This window comes from Haliaeetus leucocephalus, unplaced genomic scaffold (assembly GCF_000737465.1).
Source record: "Haliaeetus leucocephalus isolate CR32 unplaced genomic scaffold, Haliaeetus_leucocephalus-4.0 Scaffold0, whole genome shotgun sequence".
Classification (NCBI taxonomy): domain Eukaryota; kingdom Metazoa; phylum Chordata; class Aves; order Accipitriformes; family Accipitridae; genus Haliaeetus; species Haliaeetus leucocephalus.
In genome coordinates this window covers 8,819,393-8,844,829 of record NW_010972436.1, presented here as the reverse complement: position 1 = coordinate 8,844,829, position 25,437 = coordinate 8,819,393, and the positions used below count along the sequence as shown (strand labels likewise).

The 25,437-nt window shown below is 35.3% G+C and overlaps 1 protein-coding gene across 1 annotated transcript in view; it reads right to left on the bottom strand.

The window, feature by feature from the left end:
• MALRD1 (MAM and LDL receptor class A domain containing 1) overlaps positions 1-25,437 on the bottom strand; it is a 295,191-nt gene that overhangs the window by 49,966 nt on the left and 219,788 nt on the right. Inside the window, exons 33-35 of the mRNA XM_010562756.1 lie at positions 9,705-9,980; positions 4,406-4,531; positions 2,358-2,424 (exon numbers count right to left, since the gene is read on the bottom strand). Of these exons, the coding sequence (XP_010561058.1) occupies positions 2,358-2,424; positions 4,406-4,531; positions 9,705-9,980 (469 nt within the window). The remainder of the gene's footprint in view (positions 1-2,357; positions 2,425-4,405; positions 4,532-9,704; positions 9,981-25,437) is intronic.

The following is a 25,437-nucleotide window of genomic DNA, read 5'->3' as shown; positions in this document are numbered from 1 at the left end:
GACTCAGGTTTTGTGTTATAGAAACTAGAACAGAAGCATCTCAAGTGGAGGAAGATCAGAACCCATTGTGTAAGAACAAATAGCAACAAAAGGATATGTTAACGAATTTTCCCCTTGTCCACTGTGTCACTGAAGAGTCTTACTCAAACTCAGTGACTTTTAGGGTAACTGTAATCTCTGCACAACTACCTCTGGGTATCTAGGAAGACACTCCTCTGCCAGCGCTGTGACAGGGCAGTATCCATACTCTGCTCTTTTCAGGGGTCTCCTTGCTGTCCAACAGGCTTCCTGCATTCCTATGCACTCTGCTTTTTCTCCTGACCTACCCTGCAGGCTAGAAGAGCAGTTGCTCTCAAGAGAAGACGATATCTCCACCTAAATCTACCATCCCTTTTCCAGGTAATTTAAGGTAAGAACTGAGAACAAACAGGTAAAAAAATAGTGTCTTTTCCATGTTAATTTCTGGGGGTTTCATTTTTATTTTTTTCCCATAGGAAATGAAAACTGGGATACTTCTACATTTTGTATCATTTAAGGTACTTTTTTATTATTTTCTTTCTTTTCATGATGTGGGATTTAAAAAAATCATGCAGAAGCTTAAATTAGAAATGGCTAACTCCCTTGTTATTATATGTATGAGTAATTCCTTCAAAATATTATGAAGCCTTGAATGGTATGGATATCGGACTGTCGAACTGGCTATTCCTTTTCTTCATTTGCCATTCTCCAGTCACATCCCTTACCAGCAGAGTTTTCAGAAAGCCTTCCACTATTGCAACATGCACTACTTTTCTAGTATGCTTGAATAGAGATGACCTATTTTGCCAACACAAGCACATACGACTCCTGGAGTTATGTTAGCCCATCAGTTAGGTGATTTTCATTTCTGTGCCTTTGCTCCTATTACCTATGCATTGCATGAGAGTTCGGAATCATCTTTCTTGCTGAATGCTGAGGGAAATTATCCTATTTACTATTTTACTATTCCATCTTTTATTTCTGTGGTTAAAGAACACTTGCTAATTTGGTTTCCCTTCATTTGCAAGTCCTACCATAAGTTCTATTTCTATAATTCTCTTGTATCCTCAAAATCTCAATTGCTCCCCCAGTCCTTTGTCCCTACAAGCAATTTTCTTGTTGATCAATGGTTTAATCTACCAACTGTAAACTCCCTGGCTATTCCCAATCCCTTTATTTTCTGCTGGCTGTCCATTCCATTCCATCTGCAATCTTTCCCTATGTTTTTTGTCAGCTTTCTCTCTTTCTGTGTCCCAAGAAAGTTTAAAAGAGGCACCTTAATGAAATTCCAAGCTTCTTGCAGCGACCATTCTCTTTTCTATGATAGAGGAGATTCTCTGGGAAATCTGCAAGTTAATTAACAGTTTTTCTGAGAGTTAAATCAAAGTACTCTACATGAAAGTGCCTGTATTTTCTGAGTATGTTATTTATCACATTTCTTCGACCAGTAAAGGACAAACCTGTCTTGAAAGATACAAATTCTGCAATAACTGAAATTTTATCAGCAGGTTTATTAATGTGAGTTTCCTAGAGACTAGGAGACAAACTTTAATGTCTGGTCTTGACTAAGATAGATACTCTAATAAAACAGTTACTTCTTTAGTAATTTGGCAAACTCTTTGGCAAGATCCACTGAAGCACATGAAGGACGAAAGTATGATAACAACATTATAGTAACATTGCTTTCTGTGCACTTTAAGAAGTCTCCTGTAATTTCCCAGTGGGAAACAGAGCAATACCTTGTGTAAATGAATCTCTTCAGATAGCCTGAGACACTTTCTAATGACTTGTATATTCCACATCAGAATTGCATACATTGTTTGTTTTTCAGCATAGAGTATTTCCAGAAAAATACAAGCATACGTTTAACCCTTTGTTTGGCATAAGTGGAAAAAAACTACCCCCTTTCTCCAAATATATGCAAAAAATAACATTATAACTGAAATACATCACAAGTTCAGGTAAAGATGAGAACATGGCCACCTGTAAATCTCGTTTGAGGTACACAACACCTGCTGCATATAAGTCATCATTTTTCATAGAAGCATGTTTTGTTAAATGTTGATGTGAAACATGAGACACAGAAAACTTAAGGTGTCAGGCCAACAGGTTGTCTTATAATGATAGATAAAAGTTACAGAAAATGCTATCTGATAAGTAATATTCTCCTAAAAATGTGGTTTAACTTAGCAACTGTAAATAAAAATAGTGTAGACTTAGAGAGACTTTTAAAAATATACTTCTATTGAATGTCATTTCAGTCCCTGGGGAACAAACCAGCTCTTTCAACAGCATCTTTTCCCAACTTCAAGCACAAGTCAATCCCCAATGAAACTTACTGGCATAATGGAATGTCATCTTTGATGATGCATCTTCCTCCATTTTTGCAGTATTCATCAGGACAAACTGCAAACATAAAAGTAAAAATTATAATTTGAATTCCTCCCCTCATTATTGTATTTGTCATTGCCTGATTTTCAAAATGGCAAAATATTCACACCTGTCATTTTGGTGCTTAGCACTTCCAAAACCTCTTCCTTTATATCTTGACTTGGTGATACATGTGTCAAGTCATAAATACATTATAGTCAATGGGCTCTCCTGAACTTATAGAAATCCTGGTGCTTCACTTGAACAGGCTTCTAGTTTTTCTCCGGTCAGAGTTTCATTTGACTCCAGAAATGGAGCTTTGCCACTTACTTGATTTTCAAACAAATAGGAATATATAAAAAAAGAGCGAAAAGAACTGAACTTATGTGTAATTAGTAACTAAGTCTACTTTGTTATTAATAGCTTTTATATAGGGGTGATGGACAGACACTTACTCCTGTGTCACCAATCTTCTTATTAAAGATGTCCAGAATTTTAACACTTAGAGTCACACTCTCATAAGAACTAGAGAAATCAGTCTTGAAAAGAGTAAAGGTGTTTAAGTAGAAGGGGATATCAGTGATGTACAATTATCAACTTCTGACATCCCTTAACTTAGATTTCCACATCACCACATTTAGTTTTACTGAAGTTTAGTTTTTCATCCCTACAGCAAGAAAAAACCCAAATAAAAAACAAATCCCCTCAATCTTCTTTAGTAAGAAAAAAACTGGTAAAATGCAAATTAGACCTAAAGAATTTTGGATATATGCCACATAAAATCATTTGCTAAGGCATATAAACAGTGCTATTCAGTGTGGACACCTCCAGTTTTCAGAAGAAATTTTGGAAAGTAAATTACTTAAAAGACCTGCTTTTTGACAAAATAGTGGAAGATTTGTAATTTACTGTCATGCAAGTCTACTAGTTTATGTTCTATATTCTTCTACATTGAACTAATTTCTGAATATATTCCTTTTCATTAAAAATACTTCTTATAAATCAAATTTACCAATTGTGTATTCTCTCTGCATTGTAAAATTGGTATTTTTTGATGTCAAAGTATGATTCCTTCTCTCACATAAAAAAAAAAAAAGGTGTAACAAATATATTTAATGAACACAATATTTGTGGGCAAGTTTCACTCCCAGAGAAACCAGTGGATGCTTCCTACCAAGATGTGAATGGAAAACTTTTAGTTTGTGAATAAACATTTAACATACTATAATGATTTATATTATTACAATTCATACTATATATTGTGAATTTTATCACATAACTGATAATAAATTATAAAAACAGAGAGTTAAATTCTCAGTTAATGCAACTTCACTAAATTTGGGGGAGTACTGTTAACACAAAACTGGCTGAGTTCATAACTGGCTTGGGGAAGAACTGCAGTAACTGTGTCACTGAATGGGATGCTTTGGATCTAAATTTAATTATTTATACCATCATCTATGTTTTTGTTAGATTTTGTTAATAAAACCTGATTCAGATTGGATGTGTATTATTGTCCTGTTCTTACCTTTTGCTGCCATTTAACTGTTGCAAACCAAACCTGGATATTGTGGAAAATGCACTATGCTAAAACAAATGCTATCTATTTTGTTCTATTTTGCAACCTGAATTTGTGTTACACTTGGAAAAACAAAAAACAAAAAACAAACAAAAATTCCTATTAACTCAGAAACATGGGTTAACTTAAGTGGGTTATTCAATTGGCTAAAATCAAGAGAGTGCCTTAGTAGTACACTGTAGAGGCTTTTTTTTTTAAACAATGTTTTTAAACCTTAAGAAACACCCCTTGTGAAGGCGTTAACTAAGGATATTATTTTTCATCTTTTTCTTGCTATTTTATCTGTGTCATACTTTCATCAGGAAAATTCATGCCTGATGTAATCTGATTAAGTTTTAGCAGAGGAAATTCAGGCAAGTTTGAGGACTGCCTAAAGATTCAGTAGGAAATGACTATACTTTTTTGTTTCAAATGATATTTTTATGCAGAACTAAATACCTGAACAGCTGGACTCATCAAGACTGAAATCAATGCAGTCTGCAATGCCATCACAACGCTGGGAGATTGCTATACATTGTTTAGTTGATGCACATAACAAAGAACCATTGAAACAGTCTTTAAGGGCTGAAATGAAAAATAACATGACAGTTATTATCAGCTATATTTTTTTTTCTCACTGTTAAAAAACTACCAGAAAACTTGATTCATAAACTTGCATCTGTGTGACCCCTACAAGCTTTCATCTTCAAAGACATACAACTTTACTATTGAGTAGATAAATAAGTAAACAAACACAGAGCACAGATGTTACAGAAGCTGGATTTTCCCATGTTATATTTGTGAAGAAGAGGAGGGTGTATTTACTTAAAACATTGACAGAGTGAGCTGCAAAACCCCAATGAAAACCCATGACTATATCACAAAAACATAATCAACTCTCATTCATAACCTAGTTTTAAAATGATGGAATTAATTTTTAAACACAAATCAAAAAATTGACATTATATAGTTTTCTTCTATTACAAGAAACCAAATACTAAGAGACAGTTAACATAAAAAGTAGAGAAATACTATACTGAAAAATCTAAACTTGCACACTCTTTTTATTCTTGGGCATTAAGTTATACTTTCTATGTTTGTCCAGAAGAATTATAAGGGGTAAATCTTGCTGGAATCACATAAGCCTTCAGGTGCTGAATTATTCCTGAGTCACTCATCTCCGGGATGTACTTGATGGTCCTACAGACTCCTGTAGAGTCTAATACCATTTTGTCATTTTATCTCAAAAAATTCTCTTATGCTGCCTTAAACTATTGTTCTATAAGGTTTTTGGTTAGGTAATTTAAGCTGAACTCTGTCACCATGACACTAATGCAAATCAGAGGGAACTCTTCTGACTTCAGCAGAGTTAGATACATTCACATTAGCTTGTGAGTTTAGAGTGGGAGAAAGAATCTGGGGATATTAAAAATACCCCACTGCCGCGTCTAAATTTCATAATACTTTCCTGCTCCTGGTTTCAGGAGCCAGTGTACACAGCAATAAGTCTCCCAGGCTGGATGGCCAGGTTGTTGTAGGATATATTTGTTCCACTCTTAGATATAATTTAAATCACTGCCCTATATAGACTGCAAAAGTGTGCTAAATAGAAAATACTGCAGTTCAATCTAGACCACAATGATGGAAGTAAATCTTGCCAGTTAACTCCTGTGAGTTTTGATCTTCTTTCATAAATATGAAATTACTCATGTGAGTAAGGGTTTGTGGGATCAAGCCTTTTAATGACATGCACTGACCATTAACTAAAGTCTGCAGAAAAATCTGTAGAAGAATACTAGCAAATATAAAGAGGAGCTTGCTTTTGTTTCCAATTTCAATTCACCTTTATGAGAACTTAAAAGTTTTGGCTGATTTTAAACTACCACTATACTGTTCTGCACATGTGTTTGTATCAAAGTCTCTTCAATTGACTGGAGCAGTCTTGATATTGCTGGTAAGTGACAGCAGGATAAAAGCAACAAGAAGACCAAAAATTCCCTTTTCTGCTCTCCGTTCCCTTGACCACTCAGTCTGGTGGAACAGGTTCTGGCAGACTGAAAAACCCCAGCAGATTACAGCATCGCTCCACATTTGTAGCATGTCCTACCATCTATCCCTTATGATCATCAGCTTTCCAGAAAGCGACTGACAGTCCCATGCCCTCTGCTGCACTTTCCTAACCAAATAATAATCTCATACCTATTTTGGTGCAATCAGATCCAAATCCTGGACACCCTTTGCGATTTGGGGGATGATGTCCCAATGGTATTTGAACCAGTTTTCTAAGTGGCCATTTGCACACAAATAGCCAGTCTGTAAATGTAATTACATGTTCAAACTAGGACTTCAACAGAAACAATTGGAAAATTGACATAAAACATATTCTTCTTATGTACTTTAGACCTTTTTGGTCTAATAGGACCATCCTATTTTGAGGATGGTGTAAACTATGTGGATATAGAGTACTACTTATGGTTTGTCATATATATTATGATTAATTTGCATTGAAGGTTGTGGTAAGAACAGAAAGTGTCATTTAGCCCTTTATTATTTCCCCTAGTTCTGGACTGGCTGCTGGACTCATACCTGAGGATAAAACAGAAAAAATGCTAATTATTTTTGATCCATTTATATCTGTTGATCATCAAGGTGGTTTTCACATGTCCCTTTACCTTGAACAAGCTTTTTGCACTGAGATTTTTATACCACTTACAGAGGGAACAGTCAGAGCAACAGATCTGACTGCTGAATACTTTGCACAGATCCAGCATTTAAGACAGAAAGGACAGCAACACTAAGTTTTTGGTGCCAAGGTGAAGAAAGTTAAGAGCACATTTTAAAATTATCGGTTTTTCTCTTATTGCATTGAAACTAATGTTGCTTACTGTTAACAGAGTTACAAGTAGCTTCAAATTTCTCCAACTAGTTATTCTTTACCTTCAAGTGTTTTTGGGATAAAGACATTAAATGGAGGCATTAACAACAGTGAAGACATGAAAGCAAAAATATCAGCTTTTCACCTATATTTCATTTTCCAGGACCAAATTAAATCTATAGAAAGGATAAAAATATCACAGCCTCTTTGAAAGTATATAATTTTTAATATTTATTAGGTATTTAAAACTTAGAGGACTACAACAGATACATTTTGGTGCACTACAGAGAACTGAGAAATAATTTTTTATTCATTGCTATTAGCATTTCAGTCAGACGGTGTTGGGGTCTGTAGAAATGTAATCTATATATCCCATTGGTGCTGATATGTTTGTTTTACACCCTTACTATTGTAATCAAGCAGTTAAAAAAAAATTGAAATTAGATTAAATAGGTGAGATAAAGTACCCTTCATAAAATTGACAGCAAGAAGAGGGCTGGCCAAGTAGAACACCTATAACTGGAAAACAGTTCCAAGATTTTCTTGTTAAAAGCAGCAAGTAACAAAATCCTCCACATTAGTAGGTATAAAACAGTATTAACATAATACTGTACAACCTAACTGCTAAGTGAACTCTACGGGAAATTCTGGCTACATAAATCTCTAAGTCATGCAGAAAAGCATTTCTGTGGTAGAAATTGTGGTTTTAGTAGAGATCTGACTAATGCATTTTTTTGTGTGTTTTTCTTTGTCCTGGCCTTCTTTTGGGTTTTAGATTTAATCTCTGCAAGATGCAAGATGCATTTTGACAACTGGTCTTCATCCGAGAAGAAAACTTTCTTTGATGAATTCCTGAATTCAGAAGCCAGAATATTTTTGACCATATATTGTTACACTTAAATGAATGAAATTGCTAAGGAACATGGCACACACAAAATGGAAGGTGCCAGTAGTTCCTAAACTGAAATTTCCTACAATCAGCAGGAAGATTTGATCTGCACCAAGGAAAAAAAAAAATTACTTTGCTCCTTAAATCTTACTCTGTGTTCATAACTGCTTAGAAAAAAAAATATTAAACTTTAACCAAAATTCTGACATCCCCCCCCCCCATATGTGTTGTTGTTACTGTACACATAGGCTGGAGTTACTAGCACAACAATCAATTTTATAGACTATACAGAAATTTCAATAAAATAAATAAAATTCGTGAGATACTTTTTCTCTCTCTGACTTTTCTCTCTTGACAAACTTACATGGCATTCACATGTTAAAAGTAGACAGCTAGAAATGAAATCCTGCACTCTCATGACATATACATTTTGATGGGAGAACCAGCTGTGACAGTAATCAGCTTTTCACTGATTCCATTCCAAACTACCACTAACTGCTTTCTTTTTGCTTTGTCTCCAACCAGTATCTTCTTCAGAGAAGAAACATGAGTTGCTGCTTCTGTATTCCCATCTTATATTGTCAACACTTACATGTCTATATAGTCAAAACTGAATTTTGGCGTAAAAATGGGATTACAGATTTGACTAAGTTTCCACCCCACTCAGAACCTCAAGATGTGCCATATCTATGGAGAATTTTGTTCTTTGAATAGATCAGGACTTCATTTCCCCTCATTCTCTGGGCATTTCTTAGAAGTCAAAGGCAGTGAAACAGTATCTCAGTTGTTTGGGGAGTACTGATAATCATGGAAATCTTGTGGCCTTCAGATTTTGGGATTCTAGAACACATTAGCTGCTGTGGTGTGGAGGTGGGATGTACACGTACTAGGATACAGCAGGGAGGTCTCTAATAGAGGACAGACTGAGGAGGAAACAGGGCTGAATGAAGATTAATGAGGAGAGGTTTATTTGAACTTAAGGACATGTAAAATTTCTACATGCCTTTGGGGTATGTAGAATTTAAGAGATATTTCCAAAATTATGCCCTTTGCCAACAAAAACACAGAGCCTGCTTCTAAACAAAAGTGCCTAGAAAGGCATGCACAGATAGTCTGCAAAATCCATGCCAGTTTTGTAAAGTAATTCGTTAAAAGAAATGGCATGTGCAGTGGCCTGCATGTATATTCAGTAGGTTTGATACAAAATATTAAAGAAGTTGAATTTCTAGCCCCCTGGAAACTAGTATTTTATTAATTGTTTTGGTCCTGATAAGGATGAAAAATAAAATGTTAAAAAACTTCTGCAGAATGAGAAGTTTAGGAAGAAATGTTTTTATATGTAAAAAGCCTCTTTGTTTTTCTATGTAGCTAATTATTTTGACCTTCCTGGAATGAAACATTTGGCCTCAGTTCATCTACCAGTAATGAAATATTTTGAAATGGGCAGACACTCACTTTTGTGTCTCTCTGAAACTTCATGGTATCTCATTGCAGTTACAGTTCAAAGCCCATTGTCCTTGCATTTGGCTTGTGAGCCCTTTTCCTTGATCGGGGCAGAGATTGCTGCTACTGCATGAACAGACTTGATTTCAAAATCCTTGAAAGGTCTGGACTGCCTTGAATGTTACTGAATTACAGAACTGCAAAAGTCTATCTATCTGTCATATGGTAATCAGAGATGAGGCATTGCAAATGCAGCTGACTGATCTATGGAAAAAAGTGGAAATGCTTCCAATTATTAACAGAAATACAATACAAACTATTTCAAGCATTTTTCAAAGCTGATAGCCAGCGAATAAGAATGCATAAGCAAAATTATTTGCAAATGTAGAGTGTTTCTTCAGGTAACACATTATACTTGATATAAATAATATTTCTCTTGATGAGGGAATAGTGAATTTTACACTATGCTTCATTATGTTGTCCTTTTTCACATCACTGTTTTAGGAAAGTGAGTTAGCATCGCCTTAACTACAGCAATGAAAGTAACTTACGGCAGCCAACTTCATCTTCGTTAAGGTGGCAGTCAGGCACACCATCGCACTTCAAGAGGGATGGGATACAGCCTTTGGAAGGACACAGAAACTCTGTTTGCTTGCAGGAGCCTGGAAACATGGTGGTAGGCACCTCTGTGGGACAGTTCATTTCATCACTTCCATCCCTGCAATCTTCAGCCCCATTGCATTTTGCAGCGAGGGGCAAACACTGCTGTACATATGCACATGTGAACTGGTCAGTACTGCAGGTTGGAGGGTGTGGATCAGCTGATCCTACAAGAAAAAAAGGAATATTTATTGATTCTCTTCTTTCAGTAGTCATCTATACTGCCTTTGAGAGGTACAGAGGGACTGATGGGAAGGCAGTTGATTTTGATTGCTAAAGTCGTTAAAAAAAATCCCAAACAACTTGTATAAAAACACAGCTCCTAAGTACAGAATACACTATTAAAAACATTTTGTCTCATCATATTAACTCCATTGTTGTTGTTGTTGCAGCATTTTGCTTCTAAAGCTCAAATTCAGTATTTGTTTTGATCCTATTTCTGCTTGTGCCCTGTAAGTATACAAGGGTTAATACCAAAGTATTACTAAAACTTATCTTTCACCCGGGATCAGGAAAAGGTTAAAATAGCCCTCATGTTACAGTCTTCCTATATTTGGATATTAAATGGGTGGATAAAAATCAAAGACTGTGTAAGTCTGGATCAGCAAGGAACTCATTTCATGGAAAGCTGTTATACATGGTAAGGTCTGAACGCTCAGCAGAGTAAGAAAAGGATTTTCATAAAGTAACAACAAAGTTTTTTACTGATATGGTTTATTATCACTCTGATTTTGTAGCTTAGTTTGATGTGATAGAGAATTAAATCAAAGAAAATAGTAGATAAAAGTTTCTGAGGTACAACTGAAAAAAACCCATATTTTTAAATTTCAGACTTTGACTAACTCAGACAGCTGTCAAAAGAAGAAATATCCCATGCTTACTTGTATTGCTGGAAAAAATACTGGAAAAAACTTTCTGTGATCACTTATACAAATAAATTTGTCTCAGATGCTTTCTTTCTTCCTACAAAAATCATTGCAACTGAATTTTACCAGCAGAAGCATCAGAACTATTTGTGGAAACTGGATTCTAAGAAGCTGTCTATGCTAACGCTGTGTTCTTTACACCAACAGTGTCTCCCATGGGAGCAATGTAATGGATTCCTGCAATTTTTGTTTTATGTGCAGGGAAAAGAGAAAAAGCTCCAGAATTTAACTCTATGTATTTAATCTTTTCTAGGTCAATTTGCAGGAGGTGAGTAAAGAAAATAATATTATGAGAGACAAGGAAATATAGAGACAAGGAAAGACAAATTAATGTCAACACCTTTGTAAAAGACAGGAGGAGTTTTGCTGTTGCCTTGGCCTGAAGCAGAGCAGATCAAGTGCAAAAGTTCATGGGTGGGTTTTAGCTTGCCTTTTGAAATGATGCAAGCATTGTTCTCTGACCTCAGGAGTCAAATGTTACTGCTGCCTTAAGGCATGACACACTGTAAGGGAATACATGGATTTTGGTGTTATTTTACTACTTTTAATTCACTGGGCACAGCAATATGTTTGTGTATTCTCTGATACCAGGCTGGGGTTTTACAGCAGGAGAAATTTGCTGAAACATGCTCAGTTTCTAAAATACCTGCATCATGAATAACAATAGCATTTTGTACAAAAAAATAACTGCTAATGCATTCAGATAAACAGAATACCAGTATTATTTTACCATCTGGTTGCTTGTGAAACAGTTACAGGGAAAAAGAGCTCAAACTGCTGTCTAACATTGACCCTTGCTAGCTTAGCAATTTTGATTTTCATGTCGACTTTATGTCAGAAAATCATAATTGAAAAGCTTCATACAATAAAATATTCCTGACAACATTTCATACCACTAGTGTTGTTAAATTCTACCATGTTACTAGAAAAATATATTTCATACACTGGACATAATCAAAACATAAAACAATAATAATGGATTTTGACACAGTGAAAATAACAACCTACTGATCTTTTGGCTTGTTTGTATTCAGAATTACATCATAAATCCCTCAAAGACATGCACTTTTAAATGGGATTGAAAAGATTGCATTTTCATGGTAGTTGTTTTATAAATGTATCAGTCTCAAAAAAATTATTTTCATTTATGCTACTTCAAAAGGCTTATGAAAGTTGTCTTTAGATAATTGATTATAGACATTTAAATCACATAGGGAATTTATTTTTGAACAAATTAAAAGTATTTCAGTTTTTGCATTTTTTTCTACTTTGTTCCCATATTTTAGCAGATAATTAATAATAGTAGCACATAAAGAAGTTAGAATTGGGTTCATCATGAAGAATTTGTATATAAGGCCATGATTCTGCCAAGATATCAGTGAAGTGTATGGAAAGTCACTGGAAGAACATGTATCTCTCTTTATTGTTATAAACCTGGTACTGTTAAAAATAGAGCAAATCTTAACCAATGGATTTTTAAAAAAATGAACTATTTTATATTTTTAGTTTGCACTTGTTCTGGAAAAAAAAATGTTATGATTATATTAGATAGCATTTTTTTCCCTTCTGTACTTCTGACCCTTTCCCTCACAGTGCCTAGGGGGCATTTAGGCAGTGAAAATGACTTAAGCTGCAGTCAATTCCACTTAGGCCTGCATTTTTGTAGTTGCATAATCCAGTTTCAGTTTTTCTGTGTTTGTTCTGATACAGTGGAAATTAACCCCACACAGTTCCAATACATTTGACTTTCCTACGGTCACTTGTTTATGCTGGAGGAAAGATTGCATTTATAGGACATTTGTGAGCATTTTTTACCCAGCTGAATTCCCTATATCTGTTCTGTTTGTGCTCTGCTAACAGGTTTCTACCCAACTTTGTTCTGAAAATTGAAATCCCCTCTTAAACTCAATAACGCTTGAATGTGTTGCTTGTTGTGAATCTGTTCTTGAGTGTTATACTATCTTCGGGCTCTTGTAGCACTGATCAGTTTAGCCTTGCGGTCCAAATCATATAAATTGCTTATGTGCGTAAATGATCCCATACTAAATTCAGTAGTTAGTTGAATGCTTTATTGAATGAGGGATTAATTTTTTTTACTGTTATTATTTTCTATCATGATTCTCTATTGTTGTTAGAAAATAATGCCTAGAAAGAAGTTCTTCCTGACTTGTGAACCAAGTATTTTAGAGTGTGCAATATTCACTGAGAGCAGTGAAGATGTCTCCAATTTATGCTAAAGATTAAATCAGAGATAAGGTTAACCAGGAGTCTTGAGGTCTGGTTTATGTTTTCAGTACATTAATAAAAATCCAAAGCGATACCCTGAAATCAGCAAAATCATTTTAGATCAGAACAATAAACAAAATGAGATTTACCTTAAAGACTTTAAGAATATCACCTTGCTTATTAACTCACATTATGTATTAATTAGGTCACAACTGTTTGGTTTCAGATGCGATAGGAAAATTGTGCTCTGGATGACATTTGATAAAATGTGATTGCTGTCATCTGCCAAAACTGTACTCCCAAGTTCAATCTATTTTCTTTACATAAAGTAGGTTATAAATGCTTTTCTTAATTACAAATTAAATGTGCCTGGCAAAAATTTTGAAAATTTATAAAACGTTAATTTGTATATAGCTAACATTTAAAACTGACTAATTAGGAATATGCAAATCTAGAAAATCATTAACTAATTCCATCTGAAAAGAAATCTCAAGCAACATATTAACGCAAAACTAGTTACTTGCATTCAAAGCTACTATCTATGTAATCATTTATACTAAGCTTATCATTGCAGTATCTGCTGCTGACATGTTTCATTCTAAAGAGTGGCAATATTCGTTCTGTTTTCTTGCCACTGCTAAGAACTGAACTAAAATGTTAACACTGCAATGTTGTTTGCAGTGAAAAATGAGCTGACTCTAATGAGAGACTCATCATAAATACCCTCTATTGTGCTGAGTTCCACAGTGGTATACTCACCTGACTCAGCCTTAGAAAATAACTTTAAACTTAAGCATATACATGAATATCCACTCTGTAGATATATATGAAGGTTACGTAAACAGCAGAATCTGAAGTGTGTTTTTTCAATGCAAATTGGAGTATCTGTTTGTGGCCCATGGGCCATTTCAGTCACTTAAAATTGTTAAATTCAACAATCACCTAATACTGGCATGCCAAAAAAAATGTTTCCCTCATCTTTTGCCAAATGTGGAAAAGATGTTCTCAACCTAGTACTCATCTCCTGAGTGCTGTGGGGCTCTCATTTTCAGACCACATTCAGGAGTGGAGGAGATACTGTACAGGTTATTTTTTAAAAAAGCAGTATGTATTTGAAGCTGTTTAAGGATTTGGAGATAATTCTACTGAAAATGATGTGTTCTAAGGATCACAGGATAAAAGTTTTGCTTTCTGTATCTAGGCTGCATGACCACTGAAAAGCAGGACTGGAGATCCTCAGAAATACATTCAGTATTTGCACACAGATGAAAAGCAAACTAATCAAAAACAATTTCAGAGAAAATAACCTCTGCTCTGCAGAACACCGAGTCTGGATTTAGATCTGCATGAAAAACAGCAGCAAATTGTTGATGTTCCATTATAGCTAAAGGAATCATGACTTTTTAAGTAGCAAGCTGAGGACATGTCCTTATCTATTTTACTTTGCACTCAGTGTTTTATTTTACACTTATTTTTACCTTGCGTATGGCAAACAACCAAAATTAAAGAAAAGATTTAAAAATGCATATATAACATCTACTTGTACATCATAAAAAAAGGGATTTTAATTAGGTCCTAAAAAAATGACATTTTAATTTGGTCCTAATCCTTTGTGAAACCTACTCACGCAGCTGTGCTGGGTAAGTTATGACCTAAGGACCAAGAAGTGCTACCCTACAAGCATCCTCACACTCTGAAGAGAGTTAGGTAGTTGAGGTAGATACAAAAAAGCAAAAATCAGATCAATGTGTAAAGCAAACCAAATTTGGTATGTACTGCTTCATGAACTGCAATAACTACAGCTGAATATATCTGTATTTCATTGTTGTCAGATAAAATGGGTGCTTTTAGATACATTTTTGTTTCAACTGGCTAACCATCAAAATATCTGTTACAGTAAATAGAGCTCCTGAGCTGATGACTTGGGAGTAAGGAGCCTTTACAGTATGAAAAGTGTTAAGTCAATAAGTGCTCATCGTCAAGGACATAATTACCTATTTGTGGGATATGGATTTGTTAAAGGCTTACTGTTGTTTAATGAACATTTTCTGTACACATATGCTTTGTTGTACTACTGTGTTTGTCACTGTATGTGTACTGATCCTGTTTCCTGACTGTATGCCAAACTTCACAGGTCAGCACAGTAAACATTCTGCCTGTGAATCACAGGGATTCAGTCACAGGAAGCCACAGAACTGCTATTACCCAAAAGCTAATATAAAATAAATGTTTGTATTACACAGTCATTAACACAGTGAGAAACACACAAACATGCTTAATTTGAATGAAACACCACCTCCATGCTATCCTCCTCTTTTCTGCCTTTCTTGTTCAGATACCAAGGTCTCTGGTGCAGTGTGGGTCTCCATTTATATTTATATATCACCTGTAACAGTGAATTCTAAGGAAGACTAGCAGACATCAGCATTAGAGTCACCAGGAAGCATGAAATAAAGTTACCACATACTATTAGGCAGCATTAACTCAGTTGTATCAGAGCTTGCTCTAAAGCCCATTTAGGTAAATGGGACAACTCATTGATTTTAATGGGCCTTGCACCAGACCCTTGAAAACTAACAACCTGTCTGATATATTTGCATAAGTAATTTGCTTACTAAATCTAATAAAAACAGTGGACCTATTAACTGTAGCTAAAAGAGGCCAAAAATAACCCCCTCCAACAGTTTTCATTAGGCAAGAGTATAAATTAATTACAGGCCCAATCCAATGCATTAATTGAATTGAAATAAGTGGCAGTCCTCGCTTTCACTTCACTAAACATTGGATCAGGGCATGAAATCAGCCCATTCGAGGTGGCTGCAAGGAAATAACCTTGTTAAAATAAATTAGCCAGACTAAAGTTGTTCAAATACTTTTACAATCTGTCCGTGAGTCTTTATCAGTGTCAGTAAAGCTTCTGCTAGAAAATAAAATGTTAATTTCAAAGCTTGTAAAAAGTCAAAAAAGGGGGAAATCAAGTCTGGCCAATTGAAGCTTTAAGTCTTTTCCCCTTGTGAAAACACAGAAGGATGGGGCAGGGTGCTGAAAAGGATCCCAGAGACCCTCTTACAAAGCCAGAGTTAACAAAAACAGAGCATGGCCCAATGACTTCAGAGTTTTATATGTCTGTGCAGAATTTATTTGAAATGATCACAGTTTGCTAACATACAAACATAACGGAAAACAGACAGGTTTATTGCCAGTAAAATCAAGCTATGATTTATAGTTTTCACTCAGAGAACTACTGCTTCTGGCTGGAACGCACTGATTACCTGTGAAAGCAATGTGGCAATATTTGCCATAATTCTGCTAAGAACAGTCCAGGAATTGCTAGCTATGCCTGCTATTGTGATGGATTTATTTATTTGTTTATTTATTTGTTAGGAGCAATGAAGAACTGGAGAAGCTGTGAAGCCTTAGTTTCCAACAAAACGAGGTAGGCTGGACTACAGGACAGGTTTAGAGTGGAGAAAAGGGCAGTTCCTTGGAATCAGCACATTTTCAGAGGTGGGGTGGGAACACAGCACCATGCTAAATCTTTTATTTCTCAACTTCTAAAGAAAAGTAGCTTCTACAGGTACAAATTCAGCATCAGCTGAGAAGAGGCCTGAAGACAACTATGGTAAGATCCACATAATTTCTGAGATAAACCTGAGCTTGTTATTTACTCTTATTGAGGAGGCAGGTAGGTTTTATATAACGAAGAATCAGAATTTTCTTCTCTCTAAGACAGTATCATGAAACTATTTCATTCCAAAAATGATTTCTCTCCATCCCTCCAAGGCAATATGTTTATTTTTATGAAGAAATTTAGCAAGGCAAAATATCATCTCTGTGATTTGAGGCTTGCTTGGGTGTTTTTGGTGTAAACAGATGGGTTTTGGAGGTTCAATATTGATGAAACTATTTTAATAAACTATTAATAAATCCAAAGATTTTTAATTTCCCAAAAGGCATCTAGCTTGAATCAGAAGATTTCAGTATTCTGTACAAGTATAAGAAGGCAGAGAGAAACTGAAAGATTTGGACGAAGATATTATATTTATTTATTTAAACATATGTGACATAATTGCATTCAGGACCTGCCACTAATTATGCTAGTTTATATAGTGTAACTATCTTATCCTGAAATTATTCCCAGTTTTCCTTCCTGTGAAATCCACAGAAAATTGTGGCTTTATTGCTAGCTATGTCTGTGCACTGGAAGATACTGAAACAGGCTGTAGAAGCTCTCTAAGGTACTATGCCCCAGATCATAATTTTTACTCTTCAAAAATGCAGAAATGCCCTATTACCGCCAAGCAACGAGGATCTAAACCATATTCTGATGGGTTTCAGGGAGAAACTAATTAAGTAAAGAAACTATTCACAAACATCCCCGGTATCCCCAGTCGTCTCTCACTACTAATCTTGCTTTCCTCTTCCCCTCCTTTGTTTTTACAGACAGGCTCCCCCAGCAGCCCCCCCTGAATCATCACTTGCCCTTGAGGAAAGAAACTCCCTGAGTTCTCAACCTGAGAGAGATTTCTGCTTCACTGCAAGCATGAGCAGACAAGCTAACAGTGATTCCCCTGGCTCTGCAACTTAAAGAAATCAGAAGTTAAGTCTCCTCTACAGAGTTTTTCCCCGTGATCTAACACTGTAGTATCAGCAGCTCAGGCAGTTAACCCTTCCACTATCTGCTGCATTCAGGCTCTGGGAGTTTCAGAGATGGATCATTGACTTTGTCTAAGCCTTTGTCAGATGAGTTCTGTTCCACTGCAGGATTTCCTCACTATTGCTTCACACACGTGCACACATGGACACACGCGCACACACCCTTCCAGCAAGGCTCTCTCTGCACCACCAGGCTATTTTTTTGCACAAGCAACACACAAACACCCACTGTACTTTTGGGGTTGTTGTCTCTTAATTAGATACAGGTGTTATTTATGTTTTTCTTATAAATTGAGTGAAATGGGATCTATTAAAAGTGCCAGAAAGCATATAAAATTATCTGCAAATGGATGGTTTCTAGGCTGTCTGGTTTTCTGTCTAGTTTGCCCATAATGCTTTTGCCGGTCTGCTGGTTTAGGGTCTGTATAGGAAAAACATTTTGGTCATTTCATATTTTGTTTTCTGTTTCAATTCAGGTTTCTTTATTTTTGTGACTCAGAAAACAGAAATGTTTTGGACATTTCCAATCCCCAAATTATAGAGGCTATTTTATTTCACTCTCTTTTTAGTTGGCAGGTAGATAACATTATACAATAAGAAGTAATTATGGAGGTAGTTATCATTGCATATAAACACACAGATCCTCTTGTGAAGCAAATGGAAGTCTGAGGCAGAAAGAGCAGGGAAGGTTTATAGATAATCAGGATTCAAAGAGTGTTTTCCATGAAGCAGAGATAAAATATGGAGAAAAAGTCCTCAATGTATGTTATGGGAAACAAATAAATAATAACTAGCCAAGATTTTATGAAATTAGCATTTCCAGGCATAAGTACCGTTGCTCTGTGGTTTCTGAGCCAAAATCACAAGAGAATTGACTTCTGAAGAATGGCTACTCACTGTTTTCTGAAAATTAGATACCTTCAAGATACCACATAATACCTAAAATTATAGTAGCTCAGACTAATGGTTGATTTTGAAAACCTTGAGCAGTGACCATTAGCTCATCATCCACACAGATTTTTTTTTTACTCTTTCTTTCTTTATGCTATCTATGCTATATGGAAATAGTCTTTATAGTCACTATTCTTATACTAAGATACTTCAATGAAAAAGTCTTAAAAATTATCTTCATTCTGCAATGTTTTAATTATAAATACTCATCTGAGAGAGTTTGTATCAGAAGATGTCAGTGTTAAAGTTTATTTCCTTCCACCTTGAACAGAGAATGGTCTATAGTTCTGGCCCTTTGGGGCACCCTCCTTCTCAGCTTGGTGCCTGAACCTGCACCTATCATACCTTTTTGGTATGATATTGCATACTGATATTAGACAAGGCCTAATTCTGATGTTATTTGGAGGTCAATGGAAATTGTTTTGCTCTGAAGGAACTTCAGCATTGGGCCTGTCAGGCATACATCTGCTGTGAGATCTGAAACTGCAACATGGAGGAGTCTCGGAGAAATCCTACCCACCAAACAGAAGAGCGAATCAGCAAGATTTAAATAAAAGTTTTATTCATTTCAAGACCTAAATGAGAAAGCACTGAACAGTTTTTGTGTTCATGAATGTAAGCCTAGATTCATACAAGGATCAGCATATAATTTAATTCCTGAATGTAAAAAAATTCCCTGCTGTTAAAAGGGGAACTGACAACTTCAAGGGAAAAAAAACCTCGAGGATCACTATTCTGGGACTACGTATGGCTCAGGAAGACTCTGAATTACAAGTGGCTGGCAATGGGGAATGTATTGGGAGGAAACAGTACATGTAGTTCCCCCTTTCCTATACTCTTTCCCAGGCATCCATAACTGTTGGAGACGGGTTATATTGCTAGTTGCACCTTTTCCTTATTTACTATGGCTGACCTGAAGTTCAGAGTATATCTATTCTAAATTTTGTGATTGAAATATGGTTTCCTTTGTCCCAGAACTTCTTTGTAATATCAGCTTTTCTAGAAAGTTAGGAAAGATGATCTATAGGGATGGATCTGGCTGTCTCTCATGACTGACTTACGATGGCTCAAAGAAATCAAAGATTCAATTTCTGGAGGATATTAGGTATTAGGGTAGTGGGAAGTCTTCGTGTGCACTTTTAAAAAAAACTTTAAAGTACTAGGTGGCTTGAGCTTGAATGTAGAGCCAAATCCAGTCTTGTAATTCACAGATTCTGATTTGCTTCTTTTATTTTTTTCTTCATGACAAGTGTAAGCTTGCTTAATGTACGGATTATTTAAAAACTTTACAGCAGGTCTAGTTTGTGTTTTGCTACAGAGCAATGGGAAGTCTTGGATGAGTTATGGCATGTCAAAGCAAAATTTTCACCTAAGTGGAAGCCATCAACAACCACTGAAAGTTTTACTGTACTTCAGTACCTAAATGGCAAATCTGATCCTTTTGTTGGTAACCTGTGCAGTGAAGTCAAGAACTATGACAACATTAGGAAAAAACCAACCCACAGCAGTCTGGGAAACAGCATTGGGTTTTGCACAATTCCACCATGATCAGATGACACAGTGTTAGAGACAACATGTCCTGTCTGTGCCTATTTGAGTTGCCCTTTTATCTCCAATGTATCCTTGCATAATGATATTTTCTACTGCAGACAAATCTTCCAGGTGAAAGTGAAGCTGCAATGGGGTCCGGGGGGAAATTTGTAACAGTGGCAGTCTTTTCTCATGTGTTGATAGGCTAAAAAGACTTTTTTTTTTTTTTTTAAATGTTTTGTAAAGAAAGGAATGGATGAAAAATCGAAGCACAGAAGTAGAAAATGCTTTAAAATAAAATTATGAAGGATGATAAAAGGTAGTTCACAAAACAGAAGAAAAGAAGGAAAATACTTCAGATAGCACTGAGCAGCTGTGGGAAGTAAACTATGAAAGCAAACAGATTAAAAAAAGAAATGAAAAAAATACAGAATGGTACAGAAAGGTAGAGTAGAAGAGAAGACACAGAAGGACATTTGGATTTATTTTCTTTGAATTGTTAATTATTTCACTAAGCAATGTTAATACTGAACTGGTGATAAATACAGAAGGCATGACTGATGGTGGAAAAGCATATACTGGTTTCTCAAACACTAGAGCATAGAGCGCTACATGATGTTTGCACTCCTGTTTATACCCAAGTTGCAGCCCAAATATTCATCTTAAAGTGTCAACACTGTTGGTTTTGAATAAACTAAAACATAAAGCAATTACTTAAAGCAGTACTATTTAGAAGTATGAGTTCACAAAGAGCTGTTGCTAGAGAGGGGCTAGCAGGTGGTAACTTCATTGCATGAAAGGGCTGGAGCAGCAGTCAGTGCTGACTTTGTACTGAGATTTACCTTCTTCCAGCAGAAGATCTCCACAAACACAAATATTTTGCTTGGGTGATCTCTGGAAGAGGTCACAAAATATATTTACTATTTATTTGTTTCTTGAGAATACTCTCCCAATACATAAAAGCACTATGTATCTAATACCTCACTATTTAAATTACACAGACTTTGTCCATTGAATTTATTTCTCCAGTAATGAGTGAGTGATGAAACATAGTATTCTGATTTACATAAACAGAATAAATTTTGGATGTTAGGTGTCTTTGGATTAATGCTAGGAATTAAATTAAGTAGAAGCAGAAATTTTAAGAATTACTGTGATGCCTCTTATTTCAGCTGAACTGGAAAATACTATGAGAAAGGTATTAGTGAATACACAATCTGATTCAATATTTTGATACTCTTAGTCCATTTGAAACTAGAAATGGATATGTTTTTTAACTTTTATTTTTAAAAATTAAGATATTAAATAAAAATAAAGTAATTTTTTAAAAATTCAAGGTAGTACTTAGAAGTTTAAAGAAGATGTTTAGAACTGAGCAACAACTAAATTCTTTGGTCCCTAAGATGCACTAATTCCTGTAATATAAAATCTTCACGCACCTTTATCAGCAGAAAATAATAGACCTTGAAAAGTGGTAAGAGTACATCTCATTTAGCAGCTAATTCTGAACTAAGCTAGATTCTGTGCCACTGACAGCTGGCACTACAGCTCTCTATGCATTGGGATCAGCTAGAAGTTACTTCTGCAGTAGGCTAGGGACTAGCTTGACCACACTTTGTTTAAATGTTCAGAAATATTCTTGGATCTGTAGAAACTCCCATGGCTAATGAGGCCTACTCCTTATAAAAAAATAAAACCCACAGCTGAATTAGAGCTGCTGGTAATGTTTTATTGCTTAGAGCTCCTAACCAGCTAAACTGTGATTTCTTCTATTTAGAACATGTTGCCTCAGGAAACCCAAAGTAATTAAAGACAAGCTGAAAAATAATAATACAGAGAGAGGGAAAACATCTGCAGCAGCAAAGCTATCTTCAGAAAGGCAGAACATTACATAAAACCTGTACTGCAGGTAATACACTTTTCTTTGTGCTAGGTCTTTGAATAAACATGATGAACAAAAATCAAAGCAGGAGTGACAGTGGAGTAGGTAAACTTTCCCACCATTTCTGTTAAAGGAAAATGTTCTTGCTCAAATATCTACAGGGCAGTGATTTTATACTATTTGAAGGTAGTATCTTCAAATTTTACCATCTGAATTTTTAAGAGGTTACTCAGAAACAATTATTAGTAAAAAATAGCACCTCCTCCATAGTAGCTGCTCTTTGTCAGGAACCATATTAAAAAGTCAGAGATAGGTTCTTCCTCCTAAAGTGCTGTGGTTTGTTTTATTATACAGATTTTGTGTAGTTCTCTTGCCTCTTCATAAGCACAGATTTGGCCTACCCGGCCAGCAAAGATTATTAGGATAGGACTCTCCCCAGCATAGTATAAAACCACAAAAAACCCCAGAAAGTCAGTAGTCTTAAGTAACAGCATCTAGATATAATTTTTTTTGTCTGGAAAGGAGATTATGTATCAAGTCACAAACTCATTAGCAGACTGCCTTCCATTAGACAATTTTTTAATTTTTTTTTCCTTTTTGAGAAATACTCCCTTGGAACAACAGTAAGACTGACTGTAAAATGCAGGGAGGGAGATGTATGATAGAAGAAACTGGCAGAATTATCAGGGTGCACATACAACTGTGGAGTGGTTGATGGAGGCAAAAAAAAATGTGAAGAATGCAAAAATAAGATGCCTGAACTGGATGCCCAATTAACTGAGGAACAGAGGTGGATTAGTAGAATTTGGAACTGTGGAAGCATCAGGATTGAGAAGGATGGATCTAGGACAGCACATTTAATGCAAGCTAAAGGTTATGAATGGAGGTATAAAGAAAAATAGCGCTAAGGATAGAACACTCTATACTCTAATTCCAAGTATTGGATTTAAATGAGTAGAAGATGGTCTACAGCAGAGCATGGGAGAGGGATGCAACGTGACAGGAATTAAAACACATGAAAAAGACCTCCTGCAACCAAGGTTTGCCAATTGATGTTTTTCCAATAACAACTAAATTATAAACTATTTTCCAATAATAACTGAAAGCTTGTGTATATTCTGAAAGAACTGGCTAATTCATAGAAGAAAAATCAGCTGAAAGCCATCAGAAAGAATGACCTTCAGAGCTTCAGAAAGTCTCTGAACCAAATTAATACAGTTTGCGAAAGACTGGGGGAGGGCAGAATTTATTATGTTCTGCTTTCATTCTAATACATTTCCTTGGGTATCCATTATTGGCCATACCAGAAGATTTGCCTAGGCTGCTTTTAGGGTAATATAATTTATGCCACTCTTGCAACAGCATAAAGAATAGACTTATAAAGAACAATATTTCATAAAGAATTCAGGTACAGATCCTTCTTATACCTCTAGAAATCACCATAAAAAATACATAGAAATTGTCTGGAGCATGCAAGTGAATACAAAGGCAAGTATCCTGCATTTAAGTTAAACATGTCAACTGTCCAAGGAAAAGTCTGTTTTTCAGATGAGATAATAATGATATAATACAGAATAGAGCAAGATAAACTACTATTTCCATCTTGTAAGTATTGCAGCTTCTAAGAACTAATTCCAGGCTGATTGCCAGCTTACCATAGAAAGAAGTAAGTTAACTCCTGAAGATGTCTGCCTCTTCTGCAGCTGGGCAAAGAGCCTAGATGACCAAGACTGTCTGATTTATTTTTATGTGGTTGCACGTAGATAAGGTATGAGCTTTTGACTTATCCAACAAACCATAAGTAACCAATATAACTCTAATAAATTTCTTAAGGTTTTCCTTATGATATATCATATTTGTAAGACAGACAGAGTGTGATACATGTTAGATACTTTGAAGTATTCTAAAAATGGAAAATTTCTGGAGAAAAATAAGGTGCTAGAAAATGTTGCTCCATAAAAATTACCTTATTTTTATAGTTATGATTATTTCAGGATACCTTAACATACATTTTCCATGGAAGATTTTTTCCTTTCTCTGAATTAATGCTTGTTCATAACAAATTACCAAAGTATATGTTCCATTACAATTAGAAAATTGATTTATATACATTATTGGAATATAGACCTAGGTCTTCCAGTTAATTACAGGTACTTAAAATATATAATTTGAAAATTTCCTTTTCTATTATGGTACATTATGCATGAAACAGCCTAAGTAATTCTTAAGGTATGGTTAACAAAGGTGATTAACATAATAAGGGTAGAACAAGCACGTTTATGTATGTAGTCTGCAGCTCATTGAAGAACATTAAAAAATAGTATCTGCCTGAGCCTACTGGTGGTATTATTCAGAGAAAATACACAAAACTTTTGTTCAGCTTGAGATTGAGCAAATGCCACCTTGCATGAACATATTTTTTCACTTTAAGCCTTAATCAACATGTGGTTAATTCTCCAAGGAGCTGCTTAGTCATCACAACTAAAAAAAAAAAGTTTCTTGGACAGTATGACAACTAACTCATGCACAGGCTATCCTATCTGAACCATAAGAGATGTATAAATAGAAAGAAATGTTATTCAAGAACTTTTTTATAACATTCATATTGGCATTTAACCATAATCGTTCCTAGTTGTTCCTTATGAATGAAGATCTACACAAAAAGTTTTCTGTTACTTTGGTTTTCTTCCCCTCTTGACACTTCAAAATAAGGAATGGCCAATATTCCCATCAGAATCTGTATTTGCACATATTTTTTCTTCTGATACTGTATCGTATGCTATATTTTGTTTGCAGAGTAAACCACTGCCTTTCTCACAGAATAAACATGGCATTATAATGTGTTAGAATTTAACTCTTTTTTTTTTTTTTTACACATTTCAAGTGATTTGTGTAGCAGAAGTGAGATTGTAAATTCTGAAAGTGCCTGGCAGTGAGGTGAATTTGCTGTACTGCTGAGATATTTTATGAAGAAAGCAAAGACAAAAGAACTAACCATTTTCTTTTTTAAATAATTATGAACAACTTTGATACTCATAAAACTCTTCCATCCTAAACAAGGCCTTCTCTGACTATTTTCATGCAGGAGAAAACCAATACAGTTCAGTGATGGTAGATCTCTCTCAGGTATGGTTCATAGACATACTAACAGGCCTTCAATGACAGTAATATTCTGAGTTACTATAATTACTTGTATGTTCAACTGCTAAATATAACAAAAAACTGTCTTCCACAATCCATGGGCAAATATCTTTATTCAGATGCTGCACTCAGCCAACAGATAGGAGTCCCTCTGATAGGTATAATGGCTCTTTTCCTTTATGGAAAAATGTGCTAGTCAAAAATTTGCCATAAGGCTCATATATGATAAATTTGATCCTTCTTTCCTTAACATGTTTTTTTTTCCCTTGAAAACCACATACTTCTTTGCATGATTCTACTGTGCCCATTTAT